The sequence below is a fragment of the Pantherophis guttatus genome, chromosome 2, assembly GCF_059756535.1.
Source record: "Pantherophis guttatus breed Tessera chromosome 2, ASM5975653v1, whole genome shotgun sequence".
Lineage (NCBI taxonomy): Eukaryota > Metazoa > Chordata > Lepidosauria > Squamata > Colubridae > Pantherophis > Pantherophis guttatus.
Window position 1 is genome coordinate 91,885,454 of NC_142064.1, and position 23,515 is coordinate 91,908,968.

The following is a 23,515-nucleotide window of genomic DNA, read 5'->3' on the forward strand; positions in this document are numbered from 1 at the left end:
GAAGCAATGGCAAACCACTTCCAAAAACACTTTGCCAAGAAAACTGCAGGATAATTTTCATCAGTCCCAGAAACAAAGTAGAACAGAGCTGCCTACAATCTAAGTCTCACCTAGGGACAATTTTAATCCTGAAATATTTGCTTCATAAAATCTCAAGTATACCTAGAAGCACATAAAATCGTATGTTGTAAGTGAGCATTTGCAGTTTAAATACAATGATTGTGTACTGATAGAAACTAATGGATAATATGGTTGGCTTTGATCGATATAGCTTTGTGGTTACATGGATATGATCAATAACTTTCATAAATTAGGAAATGTGTTGGCAACCTGAGGGCCGTGTGTGGCTTCCAGCACTCCATTTGCAACCCCAAGAATCCCAAAATAGGCACTTCAAAAATGCAGTGGTGAGAGTAGGTTAATTTTTAGTAATATTCTGTGATCAAAACTCTAAAGCAGAGGTATTCAAACTTGGCAGCTTTAAGACTTGTGGACTTCAACTCCCAGAATTCTCCAGCCAGCTATGCTATGCTATGCTGGCTGGAGAATTCTGGGAATTGAAGTCCACAAGTCTAAAGCTGCCACGTTTGGGGACCCCTGCTCTAAAGTAAGGATAGGCAAGAAGACGAAGACCTTGGTGATGGAGAGCAGAAACCTCACCCATTCTTAACTTCCCTCAAATCCCCAGAACCGCAAAAGAACTCTTTTCTTTAGAAATAACATTTCCATGTTTTCGGAAGGCTTTGACTGAACTGCTGACTTGTTGAAATATTAAGCTTCAGTCTCTGACTTGGAAAAGGTTTCCTGCCTCTGCCTTAGGATAAAGGTATTCAATAATTATAATGTGATGACACTCAGCATGTTCCATTGGCTTCTTCATACATACAGCTTATAAATTGCTTTCCAGTTATGAAATTACCCACTTCTGCTGTGAAATTCTCTATCATAGAACTGACTGTGTGAGCTTTAGAGGGCAAAGGATTTTCTTTCTTGCCGTTGAGTGAGTGATTTATGAAATTAGTTAATGAATTAGAGTTTCCTTTAAAGAGTCTTCATCATTTTGGTCTACTGAGAATCTTCTGTTAAGAGCCCCCAAGGCTCCCTATGAGCAGGATTTAACATTAAATGAATATATTTCAATATGTGCTTTAGCTGCCTTGACTTGGAAAGTTTGTTATCCAAATATGCCGTGCCTTAAAGACAAGCCTGGAAAGAAATATTAAATAAAAAATGACATAATGCCGAAGAGGCCAAAACACATCACTGTTTCCATTTAGGAAAAGAGTAGGCACAATATTGCTAATGGAATTAAGTGGTTGCCTTTCTCTTTTGCTCTCTATTTATTTATTTGGTTTTTGCAGGTAGCCATGGAGGTAGTGTTCTTCTCCCACAAAACATCAATGAATTCCCGGAATACGGGTCTGTAGAAGCCCAGACCCTGGAGAAATCATCTGAGATTTATGGGGAAGACATAACAAGTACTTTGGATGGACATCTGAGTGATCAGATGCTCTGCGAACCTTATGAAAATGGCAGTTCTGGTGATGGAATGGAAACGGCTTCTGAAACATTGCAAAGCCTGTCCAAAGAGGAAGAACAGTCCCAGCTTCTTGACAAACAGAGTGAGGTTTCTCAAGATTTAGAATCAGAAAAGGCCAAGGATGAAGGCAGTGAAGTTCCTGGTTCAGAGATGCAAATGGAAAGTGAGAGAAGGACTGGGACAGCAGTTGAAGAGGCAGACAGGGAGAAGGTTCTTGCAGGCCAGGAAAAGCCTTCAGAAATGCCTCTTCCATCTGAGATAATGACAGAGAGGAAATTGTACTGGATCACAGAGGAAGACTCTATGATCTTAACCATGGAAGTTCAGCCTGCAACCTTGCCAACTTCTGGTGGTGGAACTGAGGAAGCCCAGAAAATATGTGAAAGGAGTAGTCACATGCTTTTGGCTGGTCCAAAGGATGAAAACCTGGGCATTGATGATGGTGTCAGAGATGCATGGGCAGAATTTGAGCGGGAGTTTGCCATGGGTGATACAGAGAAAGCAGAACTGTTCCCCAAGAGGAGGATATCAAAAGAGACAGCAACGAACAAACATGTGGAATTTCAAGGGGTGGAAATTCTTTGGATACAAAAAGCCGAGGAACAGAAAGAAAAGGAGGACTCTGAAATAGAGAGTGTAGAAAGGAGAACTTTCTCCAACTTGTCAAACCATCACACATCACACATTCCTTCCACAGGATTCATTGGCTTGCCCGATCGCCCTTGGAATGTATCTTGGAAAAACCTCAAATCACTGACAACCTCGACAAAAGGTGAAGAAGATGAAGTTTCTGGAACTAAAGAAAAGGATTGGGCTCAGGAAGGAAAGTCTGGGCCAGAGAAGGACAGGTAACAACAATTACTAGTATTAATGTTTAATGCAGGGGCAGCAGAGAACATATTGATGACATCGATTTTTTCAGTCCTTTAAGAATTTGATGATATGTGAGCCCATCATTGTTCTGGGGTGGGAAGGACAGAGGCATGGCTGTTTTAATATTTCAAATTTTGTAGTGCTGTTCCACACAAAATATGCAAAGTGGTGGAGCAAAGTACTATTTATAGCAACAGTACATAAACAACAGTAATCCGAAAATCACACCATACAAAGCTTTTTCACAACTGTAGATAGATCAGAAAGCACAGATTTAGTTTACCCTGGTTGGAAACCGGAGATACAGTTGTGTAAAACAAATGCAATGGTTGAGCCTCTAGCGATGGAGAGCATTGCACAATTTCTGTGGGGTACTGCCAGTAACTTTCAAGTGAAGAACTTTCCATAAGGTCACATGCTGTAGGTGAATTTAGTATTGAACCTTAGTATTTTGCTGGTCTGTTCCCAGTAGGGTTCTTAAAAGGATTGGGGAGTTGGCAATTGCTCAACAGAGCAGCCTCTTAAACCAACCATTAGAGAATCAATATTTGTAGCTCTTTTGATTGGATGGATGAATATGTAGCACATCACCTTCATATTTAACCATCGCAGTAATTTTCAAATTATTTTGTGAAATTGCCTCTCCGATTCCTCCCTATTTAGCAAATCTTGTTTTTTTAAAAAAAACAAAATGTGTTTGCACCATGTGCTGATGTGTTAGGATGCTTTGTGCATTTAAAAACAAGTAGTGGTAGTCCTCAATTTACAACAATTCATTTAGTGACTGTTCTGAAAAAAGGGATTTATGACTGTTTTTCACTTATGACCATTGTAGCATCCCCACGGTCACACGATCAAAATTCAGATGCTTGGCAAGTGGTTCATATTTATGACGGTTGCAGTATTGCAGTGTCCTGGGATCATGTGATCAACTTTTGCGACCTTCTGACAATCTGGGGAATCCAGAGTGACTTAATAACCATGTTACTAACTTAACAAATGCAATGATTCACTTAACAACTGTGGCAAGAAAACCGTAAAAATGGGACAAACTCACTTAAATGTTTCACTTAGCAACATAAATTTTGAGTTCAATTGTGGTCGTAACTCAAGGACTACCTGTGCTGTAATTCCTTTCGCATGGTTTTTTTTTTTTCTGAACACTGGTTTTGCTTTGTTTTATTTTTAAATTAATAATTTGATCGACACATTTAAAGAACAGTAAATTGCTACATAAGAGAAAAAAGGAGGAGAGAAAGAGTGGTCGAAGTAAAAAAATTCAATAAATGAAGGATTTGCATTTATCATAAAGTTTAAATTAATTATTTAATAAAATGTATAAAACTAGGTTCATTATATCACTTTAACTAAAAAAATCTCTGTAGAATTCTAAACATTAATGTTAACATTAATATCACCATCATTTGTTAATTTTTCCAAAATACTGTAAATGCATATAATCATGTAAAAAAAGGAAAAGGAAAAAAATAAAATAATTTTAACAAGGAGAAAGTTCAGTACACTACAATACAATACTGTTTCAAATTCTCTCCCAATGTATCCAATTAACAATTGGGTCATCATGTTGAAATTGCTTTTAACAACTGTTTTTATGTCAATTATTTCCCCCTCAAAAATCATACTCTGTGAGTTTATCTTGTTGACTGACATCCAGAGAGCCATTTTTGCTTAAATTTAGACAAACTTCTGTTTTGTGCTTTTGCTTTGAAAATCCTTGGATTCTTCTATCGCAGCAGCAGTAAAGCTTGAATGAACAGCAACAAATTTTGATCCAATGCCAGCCACTGGACACTGTTTGAAATGCTAAATAGAACTGCCGTTGCTCCTTTTTAATTATTTTGGCTGTTCTGGCTGTTTGGCACAAGTCAAAATGTTCAGTCATGGGATTACTGTCAGCAGATTGGGAAATTGAGAAGTCAAGGAAGAAACGAAAATGATGATCATCCATGAATTTGTGAGCAGGGGGTTCTCATGCAGATTTTTGAGACAACTCAGAGAATTTATGTGCTGAAGCATGTCCATATTAGAAGCATTTTAGTTTAATTTTGGCCAAATTGGTGCTCTTTCAATATATCGGACAACAACTCCCATTTTCCCAACCAGTATAGCTGGCAATATTGGCTGGGAATCTTAAATAATCATTATCTAACAGATCAGGCAAAATCCCAGCTGACACAAGTCTTGGTTTGGATGCTAGCTTGATACTTGCTGGTATCTTAGCATTGCTTGAGCACTCCCTGGAGTTGTTTGTTTATATGTTTACTTATTTATTGATTTATCCTTTGTTGTTTTTATAAATAACTCAAGACAGTGAACACATACAAGGAAGTACTCCTTCCTCCTCCTATTTTCTCCACAACAACAATCCTGTGAGGTGATTTGGACAGAGAGAGAGAGAGAATGGCCCAAAGTCTCCCAGCCAGGCTTTGAGGCCTAAGGCAGGAGTAGAACTCACAGTCTCCTGGCTTGTAGCCTGGTGCTTTAACCACTAGACTAGACCAAATTGTGTCAGGAAAATCCTGCATGCTTACTGAATGTAAGTTATAAAGGAGCCTTGGTGGCGCAGCGGACTAAAGTGCTGTTAAGTAGCACTTAGCTGCCAGCTGCCTGCAATTACTACAAGTTCAAATCTCACCAGGCTCAAGGTTGACTCAGCCTTCCATCCTTCCGAGGTAGGTAAAATGAGGACCCGGATTGTGGGGGCAATAAACTGACTTTGTATAAAAAAGAACACCGCTTGGCCGGGGGGGGGGGGGAGAGAAAGCCCTACTAAGCAGGTATATACAAAAGTATGAAGGCTATTGCTTAATGCATTGTAAGCCACCCTGAGTTTCCGGAGAAGGGCGGCATATAAATCGAACCAATAAATAAATAAATAAATACATACATACATACATACATACATACATACATACATACATACATACATACATACATACATAGGCATCTAAATAGGCAACCCTATCTCCTATTAAAGGCTTTACATACAATAGGCAAAGTTTGTAGGTTCCAAGGATTATCAGTACTTTGCAGATCTCTCCTTCCACTTTTTCTCAAGCGATTTCCCCCAGCATCTGAATATAACAGCTTCTTTTTCTCAGCTTTTCTTCCTGTTCAGTTGCTCCCTCCTTAGAATTTTTCTGGTACACATTTTGATTTGCCAAGCTACACAGCTCCACAGCCTGCCATTTAGGGTGGTAGAGGATTTGAATTTTAAAAGATCTCTGCTTTTCCAACTTCCCAAGGTTATCCATAAGTGAATAGACAAAAACAAAAGAAAAAGAGACAGGCAAGTCCCTGGACACAGGCATGTGTGTGTGTATTTAGATTTAAATTTGCACTTGCCTCAGGGAGTTTAAGACAGGAAAATGGCTGTTTCTGTCTTCCTCAAAGGATGCATATGTTGTATGTGAGTATTGTTTGTGAGGGAGAAAATTCTAAGGTTACTTCAAGAGAACTTCATGAACTTCAGCCCACATTCAGTGCCGCACAGATAGTCTTCAACATATGACAAGTCACTTAGTGGCCATTCAGAGATACAATATATCTCCCCAAATGTATTCTGACAGCTGCCCCCCCCCCGTGATCACCTGATTTTATGATTTTGGGTGCTCTGCAACCAGTCCCCATTTACAGCAGTTTGCAGTGTCCCACAGTCATATGACCATGATTTACAACAGTTACTTCTGGTTTATGGCAAAAAAAGGTTCATTTAATGACCACCATATTCACTTAACAACTGCCACAAAAAAGTCCTAAAATCACATGATAATCCGCTTAATGACTGACATGGCTTAATGACCGTAATTCTGGGATCAATTACAGTCACAAGCCAAAGACTACGTGTAACCACTACATATCCACAGTATTCTGCATCATCTCAGCCAATTTGGGACGCATTTGGAATGTTAGAAACATATTATGGGCTTTCTCCTAAAATGATTGCTGGATGGAAAGGCTGGTCCGTTCACAAAAGGGCTGTCATGGGGGAGATAACAAATTGCAAAGCACTGACTTCCCAGAATATTACAAGGGATGGGATTGAAAAATTTCAGCAACTGGTTCGCTGCCTGGTTGCTGGGTGGGTGTGGCCATGGGGGCGTGACCTACTCAGCCTCCTGGACCACAGCGGGGGGACGGACATTTTTGCCCTCCACAGGTTCTGGAGGCATTTCTCGAGCCTCCAGGAGGGCGAAAACAGCCTCCCCCGGCACTGGAGGTCCTCTGGAGGCCGGAAATGGGCCCGGTTTCTGACTTCCGGTATTTCCGTTAGGCCCGTTTTTCGCCCTCCCCAGGCTCCAGAGGGTTTTCTCAAGCCTCCGGGAGGGCGAAAATGAGCCCATTTCTGGACTTCCGGTAGGCCCGTTTTTCGCCCTCCCAGAGCCTCTGTGCGCACCCTGCACTTGGCATCCTGGCATCCAAAACGGGCCTCATGGAGACTCCTGGGAGGGACGGGGTGGGTGGGGTCAGCCAGTCCTTGGAACAACCAGTTTGGCAAACCAGATTAAAATTAACAATCCGGTTCACTCAAACCGGTCTGAACTGCCTGAATCCCACCCCTGCTTACAACCTATTTTTTGTCTCTTCCACACAGGATGCTCTCTGCTCTTCATACTTTATGTTTGGTTTAAGTGCACTTCCAAACCCATTTTGGGGACTTCAAAGTTTTATAAATGAAGATGATGCTGGAAGCATTGTGGCAGCCTCACAGTTTGCAATTTTTGAAAAAAAGAATTTTTTAAGACATGTAAAAAGACAACTGGATAGGTAACAAAGTAGACGTTTATAGTCACTTAGAATATGGCTTTTTCTCCATTTGGCTTTAATTTCAGAATTAGGCAAGCTATAGTCCCAATAGTTTTTTCCTCCTACAATTCCCACAGTTCTTTTCTTTGTCTACCCTGTTTCCCCCAAAGTAAGACATCCCCTGATAATAAGCCCAATTGGGCTTTTGAGTGCATGGCAATAAGGCCAAGCGCTTATTTCAGGGTTCAAAAAAAATATAAGACAGGGTATTATTTTTGGGGAAACACGGTATGCTTATGGTACCCAGATCTGATGGAAATTGGTTTAGAGAGCTGAATAATATCAAGGTGCTTGTAGAAACACAAAAAACATTATTCTGGAATTAGGAAGATAAATCTCCATTATATCCTTAGCCCACGTGCATATTAAGGGGTTCTCTTAATGAAATGTTTCCACTTTTTACTCAGCTCAAGCTCTCTTCTTTCCTAAGATAAACTGTTTTGCTGTTCTTACAAGCAGATAGGGTCAGTTTATTCTTACACTATGAATGATTTATTAGTATGTTCTTTAATCACAGTTTGCATAAATAGGTTTTAATTTACATGGTAAGTAAACACTTAATGGTATAAACAAAATGTAGAAATGAGTAATGTGATAAATTTAATTGTAAACACAACAGCAGGAGTCTTGACTGTAACGTACCTTAGTTAAATTGTTCTAATAAATAGCCTTCTGGATGTCATAGCAACTGCTTTATCAGTGCTATGACTAAGCATGGGTTGGCCTTTCTTTACAAAATGAGGGACGTGGATTATACTGCTTACCATCATGGAATATCTCATGAGAATAATTTTTATTTGATCTAATAATTAAGTGGATGAAAGGATTTTCCAAGTAACTTAACCCAATAACACTTATAGTTGATGTAAGGAAAATAATTTGATATACATATAAAATAGCGCAGTGATTTATTTAACATAACTGTCAGGCACAGGAAGTTGGGAGCCAGAGTTAGGTTCAAAATGAATACAAGTTTATTTCATGCTGCCTCTAAACAAGAACCTGAACTACTAACAGTCAAGGTAAATACATATTATGTCAGGGCATTTTTGAATAAACCATAAGAAGTCAAGCTAAACCTGTTAGTTTTAGCTTCACGTGTGAATCAGGCCAATGATTAAGCTTCGGTTAAGAGATTAGAGGAAAAAGAAAGGTATTTCCAGTGGTCTTAGTTGTGATGCAATTTAATATTGGCACTTGTGATGCTTTTATTTAAAACATCTAAGATCCTCTGGAATACCATTAGTTAACTAGTTTTGAATCCTATTTAAAAGGAAACCCTGTTTTCAATTAAGTACTATAAATAACTGAACAGTCCAGGCCCAATTTAAGATTTAGGCCAATCACCAGAATGGAGGAATGAAAGAATGAGGGCACATTCTGTTTTCAAAGTCCTCTCTTTGATTTTTTAAAGAAAGATTAAGAAATTGAAAGTGTTATGTCATGGTGCAGGGGCTTAATACTTTTAGAGATTTTTAAGATTCCACAATCTGTACCTTATGATCTCTGAGGCAAATTGCAGCTTGGGGAAGACGTGTGGAAGGATTAAAAGATGTTAACTTTAAATTTCCACACATTCTCATTCCTTGGCTTGGTTGCTGATCGTGCTAATTTAGAAAGGACCAAATAGTTTGGTTTGCCAAGATTTAGGTCTTCCTCAAACAGGATAAGAGTTCTTCTCTGTGATGTCCATTGCACAGTTTCAAGATCAAACTATTCAGAAGCAGAGCAGATGCTCCAATTCCTGATTTTTTAAAATTAGTTTATAATATAAAATACAAAAATACAAAAGAAAATAGGGGAGGGAGAAGGGAAAGGAAAAAGGTAGAGAAAGGGGAAAAAAGAAAGAAAAGGTGTTGATTTCAAGGCAAATTGACCCTTTGGTGCAGTAAAATAAGATAATAGCATCAAACCTCAGCTTTTTACTTTTTACATAATAGTATAAACTAGCCACAAAACTTCTAATTGATAAAACCCCAAATCTAAGTTTCATTTCCCCCCCACCTCAAGCACAAAGTCCAGAATCAGTTTCCAAGTACAAACAAAATTGTGTTCTTTTCTTTAATCAAAGCAGTCAATTTAGCCATCTCTGCTAACTCCATCAACTTTTGCAGCCATTCATCTGTCCTTCCATTTTTGTGCATAAAGTAATCTTGCTGCCATCAATATATATAGGTAGTCCTTGACTTATGACCACAATTGAACCCAAAATTTCTGTTTGTTAAGTGAGACATTTGTTAAGTAAGTTTTCTCCCATTTTACGACATTTCCTGCCCAAGTTGTTAAGTGAATCACTGCAGTTAATAAGTAAGTAACCTGGTTGTTAAGTGAATCTGGTTTCCCTATTGACTTTGCTTGTCAGAAGGTTGCAAAAGAGGATCACATGACTCTGAGATAGCAATAGCAATAGCACTTACACTTATATACTGCTTCATAGTGCTTTACAGCCCTCTCTAAACGGTTTACAGAGTCAGCATATTGCCCCTAACTGTTGTGGCCCATCAGCGGGCCCTCATTTTACCGACCTCGGAAGGATGGAAGGCTGAGTCAACCTTAAGCCTGGTGAGATTCGATCTGCCAAATTGCTGGCAGCCGGTGATCAGCAGAAGTAGCCTGTAGTACTGCTCTCTAACCACTGAGCCACCGCGGCTCATTGAGATGCTGCAAGTATAAACCAGTAGGCAAAAATCTGAATTTTGATCACATGATCATGGGGATGCTGGAAAAGTAACTGTGAAAAATGGTCATAAGTCACTTTTTTCAGTGCCTCTGTAACTTCGAAAGGTCACTAAATGAACTGTTGCAACTCGAAGACTATCTATATAACATCAAAGTTCCAAATTATTTCCCCAAGTCTTTTTCCATTAAACCCAAAAAGAAAAGTTTCTGGTTCCATCGTCATATTTAATTTGAGAATCTTTTGTATTAAGATGTGAACCCTACTCCAGTATTTCTTTGCTTTGTTTCATGTCCACCGTAAATGATAAAAGGTCCTGGAATAGTCCCAGTCTATCCAGAAGCAGAACAGGTCCTGTGTTAGTTTTTTAATGCTCCGATTCTTGTTTCAGTCGTACCAAAGGAATGGCGTTGTGACAGGGCTTTGTGGAGCAAAGCAGCAAGTTTTGAAACCTTGCAGATATATGCATATGTGTATCTATAACATTAATAGTGATATGGAAAAACTATTCAGCACAGAAGCACCATTATGCTTTCTTGAGTCCTTTTGAGCTTAAAACCTTGAGAATGCATTAATTGTAGAATATAAGAAAAAGAAGGAAAAAAGACTCTAACATTTATCTTCCAGGCCTCCAAATACCCATTCTCTCTCTAGTTCTAATCTTTCCTGTTGTTGCTTTTTTTAAAAAAAATAATAATTGCCTGAGCTGTTGGAAGAAAGGATTTAGTAGCTCCAGAATCTCTGAAAAGTAATCTAAAATAAGAGACACACAATGCGCCTTTTTCACCCCGTTGAACACAATGAGCTGATGTTTCTTAGCACACATCATCCCATTGCAGGGACTTTTGTTTCTACTCCATCCTGGGTTTGAATGTGGGGGGGATGGAAAGTCACAGGGAGAAAGACAAAAGTGTCTGTTTTCCATCAAGACAATTGTAACCAGACTTTAAACGCTGGTACATAACGATCAAAAGGAATGGCTGTTTGTATGTGTCTGCATGAAACCACTGATATGAGAAAATGTGAACATGCCCACATGTACGCTTATAAAGTAAACTAAAGCATTTTTTTTTTAAACCAATTTTGATTCCTAGGCTAATGGAGGAGGAAGAAGGGCTCAGTGGGAGAATGGAAGATGTCCTTGGGCAACTCTCTGAAATCTCAACAGATGTGTACAGCTCCCAGTTTGAAAGCATTCTGGACAATGCATCTTTATATTACAGTGCCGAGTCACTAGAAACGTTATATTCTGAGCCTGACAGCTACTTCAGCTTTGAAATGCCACTCACTCCAATGATCCAGCAACGTATCAAAGAAGACGCTCAGTTTTTAGAAAGGACTCCCGGAGGGGTGATGAGAAAGGACTCTTGCAATGGAGTCGCCAATGGACTCGGAGACGTTAAAGAGTCAGACCTTGCTGCAGCTTGTCCTTCAGAAAGGTAACAAGAGAGGATTGTCTTCACAATATTTGTGGCTTTGGTTGCATCTCGCTGATGATAATGAATTGAACATCCTCCCTTCCTCCCCGTTCCGATGAATCTCTTTTTAGGGTTGCAACTTTTTAAAACACGAAGAGAATGTTTGCTACTGGGTCTGCCAGTTTTTGATTTTGCTGATTTTGTTCCCATTTGTGACCCTCCTGTTTGCAGTGTGAAATGGTGTTCACAAACCCTGTACAGAGTGCTTAATCTAAGGGCCAAATATGACACTTCAACTTGAGTGCTGTTCTTTGGGTATGTTACTGTTTCTAAAAAACAAAACAAAAACAGAATGGCAGTGGGGTGAAATAGAAAGGATTAACCTTTATGTGCCTTGATAATACTGATTTCACAAATTTGCAGTAACTTATCTTGTGTAATTCTTGGAGTGTGTAGTAGTTGTTGGTTTCCTGCTGTGAAATAGTATTGTGCTTTTACAATAATTTTTCCGCTGTATCTTGGTTTTGTTTGAGGAATTGGTATGCTTTTTTGGGGGGGGGAAATTATTTATTTATTTATTTATTAGTCCAATTTATATGCCGCCCTTCTCCATAGACTCAGGGCAGCTTGCAATGCATTATAGCAATAGCCTGCATATTTTTTTGTATATACCTGCTTATTAGGGCTTTCGCGCCCCCCCCCCCAAGCGATGTTGTTCTATACAAAGTTGGCTTATTGCCCCCATAATCCGGGTCCTCAATTTACCTACCTTGAAAGGATGGAAGGCTGAGTCAACCTTGAGCCTGATGAGATTCGAACTTGCACTAATTGCAGGAAGCTGGCAGCTAAGTGCTAGCACTTAACAGCACTTTAGTCCACTGCACCACCGAGGCTCTTCATTTTGATTTCTATTGAGGATATGCAGCTGAAATGATATGGTCCTGTCATACTAGGTACCTAAAGAGTGTTGTGCAGGGTTGTCAAACTCACAGCCCACGGGCCGGATGTGTCACATGCTGGCCACGCCCACGCCTGGTTTAGCAAAGCGGAAAAAGTCCCGATACGTCACATGACGCCGCTGTGAGATCGTGAGTTTGACACCCCTGGTGTAGGGCTAGGAAGTGAATAACACTATATTGCCAGTAAATATATTTGAGTCAACCTTTGCAGCTTCCATATAACAATGATAAAAATGCTGAAAGGTTTGGATCACATAGCATACTAGAAGTGTATTTTAAGATCAAAATGTGCAACCTCTGCTCTCTAAGGTCACAGCAAATTCCCATAGGTGGGAAAGGTGCTGCAACACGTGATTATGCCAGCATGTGGCCAGCGGCAGGTTGGAAATTTATAGTATCATTGGGTTGGAGGGGATTATGGAGGCCTTCTAGTCCAACCTCCTGCCCAGTTCAGGTATCCTGATACCATCCTGTGTGCAGGTTTAAAAAAAAAACAAACTTCCAGGGATGGAGCTCTTATGATTTCAGGAAAGGGGCTATTCAGCTTTTTAATAGCTCTCATGGAAAATTCTTCTTATTTCAAATTTGAATTTATTAAGCTTTGGTTAATTGGTTCTTGTCCAGAGAATATACACCCCCCACCCCGTAATATCCCTTCATGTATTAGAAGACAGTTATCATGTCTCCCCTCAGTCTTCTTTTCTTTAGGCTGAATATACCAAGTTCCTTTGATCTCTTTTTGTATGTTTTAGCCTCAAAGCATCTTATTGTCCTTAACACTCTTTGCACTCTTTCCAATTTCTCAGTGTCTTTCTTGTATTGTGGTGATGTCAACCTCCTGAGGTAATCCAGACAGGAAGCACTCCCAGATGAACTAGTACTACTATATTTTAAGGTTACATTAACAGTATCTCACAAGTATGAAAGTACATCTCTCCCCCACTGCCTTTACTGCCCAAGCAACTAGGGAAGGTCCCTTGTCAAACATTTGCCCTGTCCACATTCTTTCTATGGCTAAGTTGCCTCTTATCTGATTGCTTCCTTGCTGAGGCCCTTCCTTGTTTCCCAAGGTCATTCTCACATGCCATTAGAGTTTATCAATAAACACAGTGTGAAGTTTGATCAGTGCAGTGGAGAGCAGTACTATCACTTCCCATGATTTTGACATTGCAGGTGGTCCTCGATTTACTACAGTTCATTTAGTGATCACTCAAAGTTACAATAACACTGAAAAAAGTGACTTATGGCTGTTTTTCACACTTACGACCATTGCAGCTTCCCCATGGTCACGTTATCAAAATTCAGACACTTGGCAACTGGTTCCTATGTATGATGGTTGCAGTGTCCTGGTGTCATGTGATCAGCTTTTGCGACCTTCTGACAAACAAAGTTAAGGGGAAGACAGAATCCCTTAACAACCATGTTACTAACTAAACAACTGCATTGATTCACTTAACAACTGTGGCAAGAAAGGTCGTAAAATGGGGGAAAATTCACTTAATGACTATTTCACTTAGCAACAAAAATTTTGGGTTCAATTGTGGTTGTAAGTCAATGACTACTTGTATCTCTCTATTGATGAAGCGTAAACTGCATTAGCTTTCTTGGCAGATGTGGCACATTGCTAATTCATCTTTATCCTGTGATCTATCAATACTTCCAGATCCTTCTGCCAAGAATTATTGCTAAGCCAGGTATCACCTATTTTGTACTTGTGCATCTGGTTTGTCCTGCCAAAGTGTGGAACCTTGCATTTTTCACCACTGAACATGTTGTTGGATGGGATCCATTCAAGTCTTCTCTCTCTCCTCTCTCTCTCTCTCTTCTTTCTTCTCTCTCTCTCTCCCACCTTCTCTCTTCTCTCTTCTCTCTCTCTCTCCTCTCTTTTCTCTTCCCCCCCCACACACACAAAGCATATTTTTTCCAATGAAGCCTTTTGTTTGAAGGAATTAGAAAACAGAATTTGAATGTGTGCAGCTTCATCCCTTCCTTTCTCCTTTCCCACCTCTTCTAACGCTAACATTAAAGTTCTCTAAAAATAAAACCAGTCTTCCATTTCTCGTACATATTTTACATGGCAAAATGCAAATCATTTTCAATATAAACATCTTGGCAAGTATTCATAACTGATGTGTCAGCTATGGGTCCCTCCCAGCAAATTGCTGTATATGAAACGAGGCACAGACTTGGGATTTTCTTTTTCACATTGACTTTAAGTTAGATGTCTGAAGAGGAGATATTGCTATGGTAAGAGACAACCTTCCTAAAAACCTATTCATTATATGAATAAACCTTAATCTTAGTTTAGGAAATCCCAAAATCTGCCTTGAATTATAAAGTTTGGAACTTTTAGAAAACGTTGGCTTTTATAATCTGACTTCCCTTCATTTCTTTCAACATTTATCATTCCTTTTCAGCCATGTTTACATCAAACTGATGTTGGCTGTGCCCAGAAGCTAAGCAAAGTTGAGCCTGATTGGTACTTGAATGAGAGACCATGAGGAATGTCAAGATTGTAGGCTGGGCTGGGAAAAAACAGCGGTAGATCACTTTTGTGCTGTTGGAAGAAAAGAGTATTATGATATGAATGTGGATGCCAGGCAGAAACTGAGTTTAACTCAAATCAGATTTAATGTGAGGAGGTTATAAAAGATGGTAGTTACCCAGTTGATTGTCAAAAACGAAGCAGTATTTGATGTAATTACGGCTGGATGAGAGAATTTAAGAAATCTCAGGGTTGTAAACTAGTCTGGCAATTTGGGAAAAAAAACTTTTTGGAATAAAGTATTGTAATGGCAATGTACTTTGGTATTCTTGCAAGAAAATACTGATGTGTCTGTGAAGTCATCAGACAACTTCAACTCAAAGGAGACTAAACATTGCTAAGATGAAGCATGTACAGCTTCAGTCGCTCTGCAATATACTGCTTCAAAATACGAGACTTTTAAGAACAAATCTTAGGTTCTAAATAAAATATGAGCAAGAATCCAAAGTGTTTAACTCAAGCATGTTAAGTGTCAGCAATGGACCATTTCTGTAGTGCATTTCATGACAGATGGAAAGCCATGGCTGAACTAATCTCTAAGGAAAATGGCAAACAGATTTGGTTATAAACTGGATCATAAAGCTAAATATATCTTCTGCTTCTCCCATTTAATGTGAATGTGCTTTTCGGGTTGGCTGTGGTCGCTGTTTGGTAATGTGCTTTTGCTGAGATTTTGTTTTTAAAGTACACATAAACAAATCTGCTATTACAGTTTTTGTTTTGTTTTGGAAGGGTTTAGGATTTTGTGGTCTCTGGTTTTAGGAATAAACATCTATAGTAATAACAAATTTTTTTTTTGTTAAAAGCCTGCCGTTATGATAAGGCAGATTAGGGGTAGAAGAGGGATTTGAAAGATTCCTAATGTGAAATTATTTCATTTAGTGGGTAGGATCCCTAATGTTGAGGTCTGGATTTCAGGAGGATCAGGAGCTATGGATAGATCCCATGACTATAGTATACCTCCAAAGAGATGCTTTATGTTTTCTTGTGAGCAGCAAAACATTTGTCTACGTGTTATAATTGCCTCAGGCAAGAAATCTTTAAAATATCACCTGCAGACCAGAATATGTTTACAAAGGACATAAAGATTGCCACAGAATAAAAATAAAAATTAAGGAACATTTAAAAGACTTTTCTTTGAAATCTTAAATCAGCAGAGGCTGATTTAAATTTGGCTAGAAATTATCCATTTCTTCCCATGGTTTTCTTTCTCTGGACATGTATAATACAACTGCATTGCAGTTTTAAATTCAGAAACTTTTCAGACAGCCTCTCATACAGCTGATCCCATTTACAGATCGGAAAATAAAAGGGAAAAAAAGTTGGATTGTGTAACCATAGATGAATAATTCCTTGGACTAGCCTGCTTTGAGTCCAAGCAATGCTATCATGACAGCAAAATGTTAAATCTGGAAATGCATTATTTTGGAAATGCATTAAGCAGCCAACAGAGGTCCCCTAAGAGCTGTGAGTTCACTGTAGAATTCAGAGTAGAATCACTTGTGGTTTCCTGTTCAGGGAACAAAACGTCTCCAAGTGATGATGCTAATTCTTAGTAATCCTATTTAGATGCGCAGAAAGGCAGAGGAAGGGTCTTGGAAATGCTAGGAATTCTTGAGCTTATTTCACTGGTAGAAAATAGGCAGCAAGTAGGGGACACAGCGTTCTTTGGTCCAACATGTCAGTGGTGACAAGATTGAGCAAAAATCACAGAGTTTCAATACTAAGTAGGAATTACTGGACTTTCTAGGTCTGCACAACCACACCCTCAGTTCTGCTTTTAGTTTGACACACAAAGATCATAGGAACTAAATGTATTTTTTTTTTTTAAAAAAAATTGGCCTGTGGCTGAGCAACTAGGATAGGATCAGCAAACCAATCTCAAGCCTGTATTCTGGGTGGAACAAGCCGATAGTCACATTGGCTGAGGTTGAAAACTTTGCCCAGGATGGCTGAAAATTGAGAAGTGGCCAGGGGAGGGAGAGAAATGCTCTGAAACATGGAGGCGTAAGTGCAAATATTGGGAGAAAATAGTGAAGTGGAATGAAACAAGATCCTGAGGGGGTGGAGTTGGGAGGCTGAAGACAAGGAACTGGTGCAGTTGGACAAGGACTCCTGGCTTAGGTCTTCCTGCCCAGACTGGATTTTACCTTCTTTTATGAATGTGGATGATGGAAGTGGTAATCCAACATGTTTTATGTGTGTTGAATTGGAAATGGCTACCATATGCTGATGGGGGTGGTGGTTCTGAATAAATGTAGCCTGCCTGCCTGCCTGCCTGCCTGCTTGCCTGCCTGCCTGCCTGCCTGCCTTCCTTCCTTCCTTCCTTCCTTCCTTCCTTCCTTCCTTCCTTCCTTCCTTCCTTCCTTCCTTCCTTCCTTCCTTCCTCCCTCCCTCCCTCCCTCCCTCCCTCCCTCCTTCCCTTCCCTTCCCTTCCCTTCCCTTCCCTTCCCATTCCACCCCACCCCACCCCACCCGAACCTAGCCATCAAATGGCTGAAAAAAGCTGAAGAGGAGATGAGGTGGTGTAAAAAGAAGTGGGGCAGAGTAGACAGTGATCTTGTGAGCAGAAACCTAAGGAAGCAATGGCTGATGGAGGCATGAAGGCGGACACATCGAAAATGATGGAGAATGGTTGTGCAGCTTAGAAACAAAGTGGGAAGGTGAGTGGGGAGGTGAGGGAAGGAAGTTAGATGCAAATAAGTTTCCTGAGACTAGATCACTCCCCACCCTCTGTGACTTCCTCCCCAGTGATACCCTCCAGAGGAGGACTTCCTAAATTCCTAGCTAGAATGCTAATGGCTTTTCTCTGTAGCAGAGTGGATAGGAAGTCCCAAGGCTGCATACCCAACATTGCCTCCCAGGTATTTTAATCTGCCAAGAAATTAAAATGCTCTGCTATGTTGAAGCTTCAGTTTGAACTTCCAACTTCTAATGCCACCAAAGTGATCTCACAACTGTAAAAAAGAGAAGGAACAGGGAGTCAGCATAAGGGCTGAATGTCAGAAATAGGTTTGAATCAATGAATGGTCTCTTTTTTTCAGCCCAAGTTGTAACACGTATGCTGTTTTCCAAGTGATGACTCCAGATGAGTAAATTCACATTCATTGACATTCATTGGGTCCACATTAGGAGGTGTGATACAACACATTTAAAATGCTAAAGTTGGACTAGGATATACACTCATTGGCAAAATATTCATTGGTATCTAGGCAGGTCTGCATAGAAATAAAGCGGTTTGTTTGTTGTCGGACTAATAGCATCCTGTCCTTATTTGCTCTGCAACGAGAGACATATTGCATTTCTTTATAATCTTCATCTTTAGTGAAGCTTGACCCATTTATATTCAAGGGTGAATAGGAGGCAATTTTGTCCTCATATTCTTCTAAGATAAGGTAAAAATGATTGGGTAGAAAGTGATAAAGTGCATGTGGACATTATTAAGGGACTGTGCCAATTTCCTATTTCATCAAGGATATATTTAGCACTGACTTTTTTTCTTGCTCTTCCCATTCTGTCTGTCCTCAGTCAGAAAGAGTAATGGTCGGGCGGGGGGGGGGGAGAGATGATGTAGTCCAACAATATATGGAAACCATAATTTAGTTACTCTTGTGTTAGAAATACTTGCTCATGAGAATAGGTAGGTTTGGGAATGTGAGAGGATTTCAAGATTCATTTAGCCAAGATGGCAGCTCCAGAAGTAAACAAAGAATGTTGAATTGCTGGGAGCAAGAGAGATGTCTATTGAATCTATGGTTGTAACTACAAGAGATTTAGCTGAAGACTACTCGGTAGCCAATTCTATGAACTATAGAGGAACAATATTCACCCCTTTTTGAGCCACGAACTGTTTGTTAACTTGACTGGTGTGCTTGAGTAGATGAGGCTAGGACCAAAACTAGAATTAATTTAAATTACACATATTTAATATGATTACTTATATTAATATGATTATTGTTCCTGGGGAGGAAAGCTATGGCAAATCTATCTTACTGAAAAGCAGAGACATCGCCCTGCCAACAAAAGTGCGTATAGTCAAGGCCATGGTTTTCCCAGTTGCAATGTATGGCTGTGAAAGTTGGACCATAAGAAAGGCTGAGCGCCAAAGAATTGAGGCCTTTGAACTATGGTGCTGGAGAAGACTCATGCGAGTTCCTTGGACTGCATGGCGATCAAACCGGTCAGTCCTAGAGGAGATCAACCCTGACTGCTCTTTAGAAGGCCAGATCTTGAAGAGGAAATTCAAATACTTTGGCCACCTAATGAGAAGGAAGGACTCCCTGGAGAAGAGCCTAATGCTGGGAAAGATTGAGGGCAAAAGAAGAATGGGACGATAGAGAATGAGATGGCTGGATGGAGTCACTGAAGCAGTAGGCATGAACTTAAATGGACTCCAGAGGATGGTAGAGGACAGGAAGGCCTGGAGGAACATTGTCCATGGGATCACAATGGGTCAGACACGACTTTGCAGCTAAGAACAACAAATAAGATTACTCTCCATGAATTTTTCTCTTCTATCATATGAAAAGTTGATCACGGAGGAGCTTTGAGGAGTCTTATGCATTTCTTGGAGAATAATAAAATCCTTGCTCCACATCCAAAAGATGGGAGAAGCCCTAATTTTGTAATTGCTATGAGATAGTAATTTGGTAGATCAATGATAGATGATCAATGAGTCTTAGAAACTGGCCACAATTTTCTTGGAAGAGCAGTAGGCCTTTGGAGCCTATTTCATTCTGGTGCTAGTTACCGGGTTCCCTTTTAGTCACAGGCTGCTTACATTAGTATTTTTCTGCAAATGCAAACAGAGCAAAATCATCATTCTCAGCTGGCAAGTATAGCTTAGTAGGGCACATATTCCTCTGTACAGATAAGTTTTCAGTTTGTTCCTAACCTTTCTTTAAGAATTTGGGGGGAGTTACTACAGGTAGTCCTCGACTTACAACAGTTCACTTAGTGACTGTTCGAAGTTACAACAGCACTGAAAAAAGTGACTTATGACCATTTTTCACACTTATGACCTTTGGAGCATCCCCATGGTCATGTGCTTTACATTTGGATGCTTGACAACTGATTCACATTTATGACGGTTGCAGTGTCCAGGGAGCATGTGATCACTTTTTGCAGCCCTCTGACAAGGAAAGTCAGTGGAGAAGCCAGGTTCACTGAACAACCGTGTTACTAATTTAACAACTGCAGTGATTCACTTAACGCATGCGACAAGAAAAATCGTAAAATGAGGCAAAACTCACTTAACAAATTTCTCACTTAACAACATAAATTTTGAGCTCAGTTGTGGTCATAAATTGAGGACTACCTGTATATATTGTCAAAATTTCCAATTTGGGCCCACAGGCCATTGCTACATTGGGACAATACAGTTAGCTTTTAATTATTTTTATTTTATCTATATTTTATCTATATTTTATTTTATTTCATTTCGTTTCATTTCATTTCATTTCATTTCATTATTTCATTTCATTTCACTTCATTTCATTTCATTGTATTTTATTTTTTGTATCATTTACTTCAAGAACACTCAGGTTGTGAAATCACAGCTGCTAGTTCTTTAACTGATTTTGGCCTCCATATGCATATAGTTCTTCCCAAGAACCTAGCGTGTTTGTAATGTATCAGCTAACAGGTCGAAGCAGTGTGGCCTTTGCTAATTGACAACTGGAAATTTCGTCAATGTGCGATTTTCTAAGTGCTGTTTAAGAGTGTTTGGTAGAGCACCCAGTGTGCTGACAACCAATGAGACCTCATAGCTGGTTTCTGCGGTAATATTTCAATGTTTGAATTTCAGATTGTGATACTTGGTGATCTTCTCCCCATTCTTTGTCTTTACTGTCTCCAGGTATTCCCACATCAATTATTCACACTTCCTTTTCAAAGTTAGATCTGGTGTGTAGACCAGTCAGTTATTTCACCAAAAAACGATGCAGTTCTTCATCTGATGCTGGCCAATGTTTGATTTTTCTTGCCCTTTTCTTCACGATCACTGCTGTTACTAAAAGTTATTTCATTTCACCTTCTTTTTTTTATTCTTCCCTCCCTCTTTTATCGAACCTGCATTCTTGTTGTTTTTCTTTGGCTTGTCCCGTATCTGCATCCAGAATTGCACCTTTTTTTCTTTGTTTACTGATTCATCACTGTCTCTCTATTGATGAATTGGCAGAAACATTTCTGATTCGACTGAAATTGGAGATTCTACCTATAATGTGCAGTTCAAGCTTTGTATCAGTTTATCTTCTTGTCTAAAGCTGTTATTTGCTGCTTTATTATTTCCAGTGCTTCCTTAAATCTTCCTTGTTTCTAGGTGATGTTATTTGTTCAGATATTCTTTGATCTTCTTGTTCTTCAGCTTCTTTGTTTTCATCTGTTCTAATTTGCTTGCATTAGATCTTCGCATGCTGATCTTATTTTCCTACCTGATCTTCCATTTTGATGGTGCACTATTCGTGGTTTTTTTTTCTTGTTTGTTAATTTTGCACCCCAGATACTCACTTATAACTGCAGCCATGTTGTACATTAGTTGGTTTTTTTTGTTGCAGTGAGCTGGTGCTTATATTTGATGTTACAGTATTGCATTTTTAATATTTATGCTAGCTGTTTCTTCGGAACAAGCTTCAATGCAGGAAACTTTATTTGTTGTTTTTATGTTGTTATAGATGCTCAGTTATTGTTTGTTTTGATTCTTTTTTAGTTAGAGAGTTTTGTTCTTTCTTAGGGGAAGGCAGGGGACAGGGTGCCAGGTTTGGGAATGAAAATCATTTAGTAGCTATGCTAGCTTTTTCCAACCAATTCTCCCAGGTTTGTGTCTACAGTCTGAACTAAGTCTGTGGCAAGACTTTGATTTCTTTGCCCTGGATAGACCTTTGCAGCTCTTCCACTTCTGCTTCTCTAAATAATTTATTTCACATTATAAATCAACAACCGTCTGCTAGCCTCTGTTCTGTTATTTCTGATTCCGGATGTTCTTTTTAGATATTCTCTTCTCTTTGGATTTGATTTATAATAATAGATCATTCTTTCTTTCTTTTGAATCTTTGTATATTTGTGACAGATAATCCACCTTTTCTTTTAGTAATCCTGCAGCTACTGGCCCTGGTTGCTCAGCCAACAGATCTGAGTCCTGTAGCCCAGAGTTCCCCAATCTTTATGGCTTTGCACAGGTAGTGGTGGTGGTAGGAGGAGAGGGAATGGTTCTGTGTAAGTGGCCAGCAAGTGTGCATTGCGTGTAGCTCCGTTTGTGAAAATGGTGGGCATACGCACACGCCTCTTGAGCAAATGGAGCGGCATGTATGTGCATGCACTTGCCAGACACTTCCATGGCCCGGTTCCAAACAGCTGACGGCACAGTAGTGGGCCGCAACCTGGAGGTTGAGGACCACTGCTGTAGCCCAGATGTCCAGGAACTCCAACATCTGGTACCATCCTAGTTGACCCCAGCAATAAAGGATCCAGATGAGTTTCTCTAAATTATGCCTCACCATATTGCATATGGATGAGACATTCTTTGTCTGGCTCCTCTGATGAAACTTGTTCATTATGGTTGATCCTCTGGAATAGCTGTCATTTTCCTCAGAGCCAACAAGCCCGCAACCACATCAAGGTCATGCTTCACTGGGGGTTATTATTATTATTATTATTATTATGGCTGGTTGCCAGATTGTTAGACTGAATTTGGCATTTTTATCCACCTATCACGTAGTGAAGTTGTCCACACCAAATACAAAGCATTTTGTCCATTTCAGATTTGAACGCTGTGGTTTAGCTATATGTCTAAGGCTACTGAATGAGAATCCATGACTAAGTAATGATTAAAATGCCTGAATATTCCTGATTCCTGAACAATTTCGCTTAGTTGCTCTCTACTTGTCAACAGTGGTGAGCAAATATTTGTTTTTTGTTTTTCTGAGATATTTTATTCTATCCATCTTTCGGGTAAAATATAGCTATTAAAAAGTAAACCAGCTTTGAAAATAAGATTTTATTTATTTATTTATTTATTGGTTCGATTTATATGCCGCCCTTCTCCAGAGACTCAGAGCGGCTTACAATGCATTAAGCAATAGATTTTACTCTCTTAGATGGTTGGTTTTTAAAACTGAGGAATCTCTGGGTCTTGGAGTTTGTCTTTAATATATAGTAACATTCAGGATGCAAGTGCAGGGTTGTCTCTGCTGCTCTTAAGTGCCCTGAGCAGTAATATGTGTTGCTCAGAATTGTCTTCATTAAAGAAGTTGCTGTGCATGGTATCAGATAGAGGTTTTCCTCAGTCTAATATGGGTGTACTGTGCTGGGGTTTAATAAACTGCACAGATGAAGCTAAATTATTCTCGTTCTTTTCTGCAAAATCTGGACTCTGCAAGCTAACTAGGGTGGGAAGCTTATCAGCACTGACTGTTAGTTCTGACATAGGGAGGAACAGTATGGCAAAACCAGCTGGTCCTTTGAAATCTAGTAAGTGAGCAAAGCAACCAGAGCTTTGCAGGGAAGAGTTAAACTGTCTTTTTCCATCACAGAAGTCTATCACAATCCTATTTTTTCTCTCTCTCTCTCTTTTGCCAGGGGCTGATGAACTAAATAATTTTAAGTTGTAGGCAAGGTGCCAGCTTCCCACTTTTCTCCTGGGAATTTATCACAAAGCCGTAGAGGTTCTGGTGCAAACAA

General features: G+C 39.6%; 1 protein-coding gene across 2 annotated transcripts in view; it reads left to right on the forward strand.

The window, feature by feature from the left end:
* LOC117661630 (PH and SEC7 domain-containing protein 3) overlaps positions 1-23,515 on the forward strand; it is a 184,122-nt gene that overhangs the window by 26,519 nt on the left and 134,088 nt on the right. For both annotated transcript variants that reach the window (XM_034410671.3, XM_034410673.3), the window contains 2 exons: positions 1,362-2,388; positions 11,012-11,356. In XM_034410671.3, the coding sequence (XP_034266562.2) occupies positions 1,362-2,388; positions 11,012-11,356 (1,372 nt within the window). The remainder of the gene's footprint in view (positions 1-1,361; positions 2,389-11,011; positions 11,357-23,515) is intronic.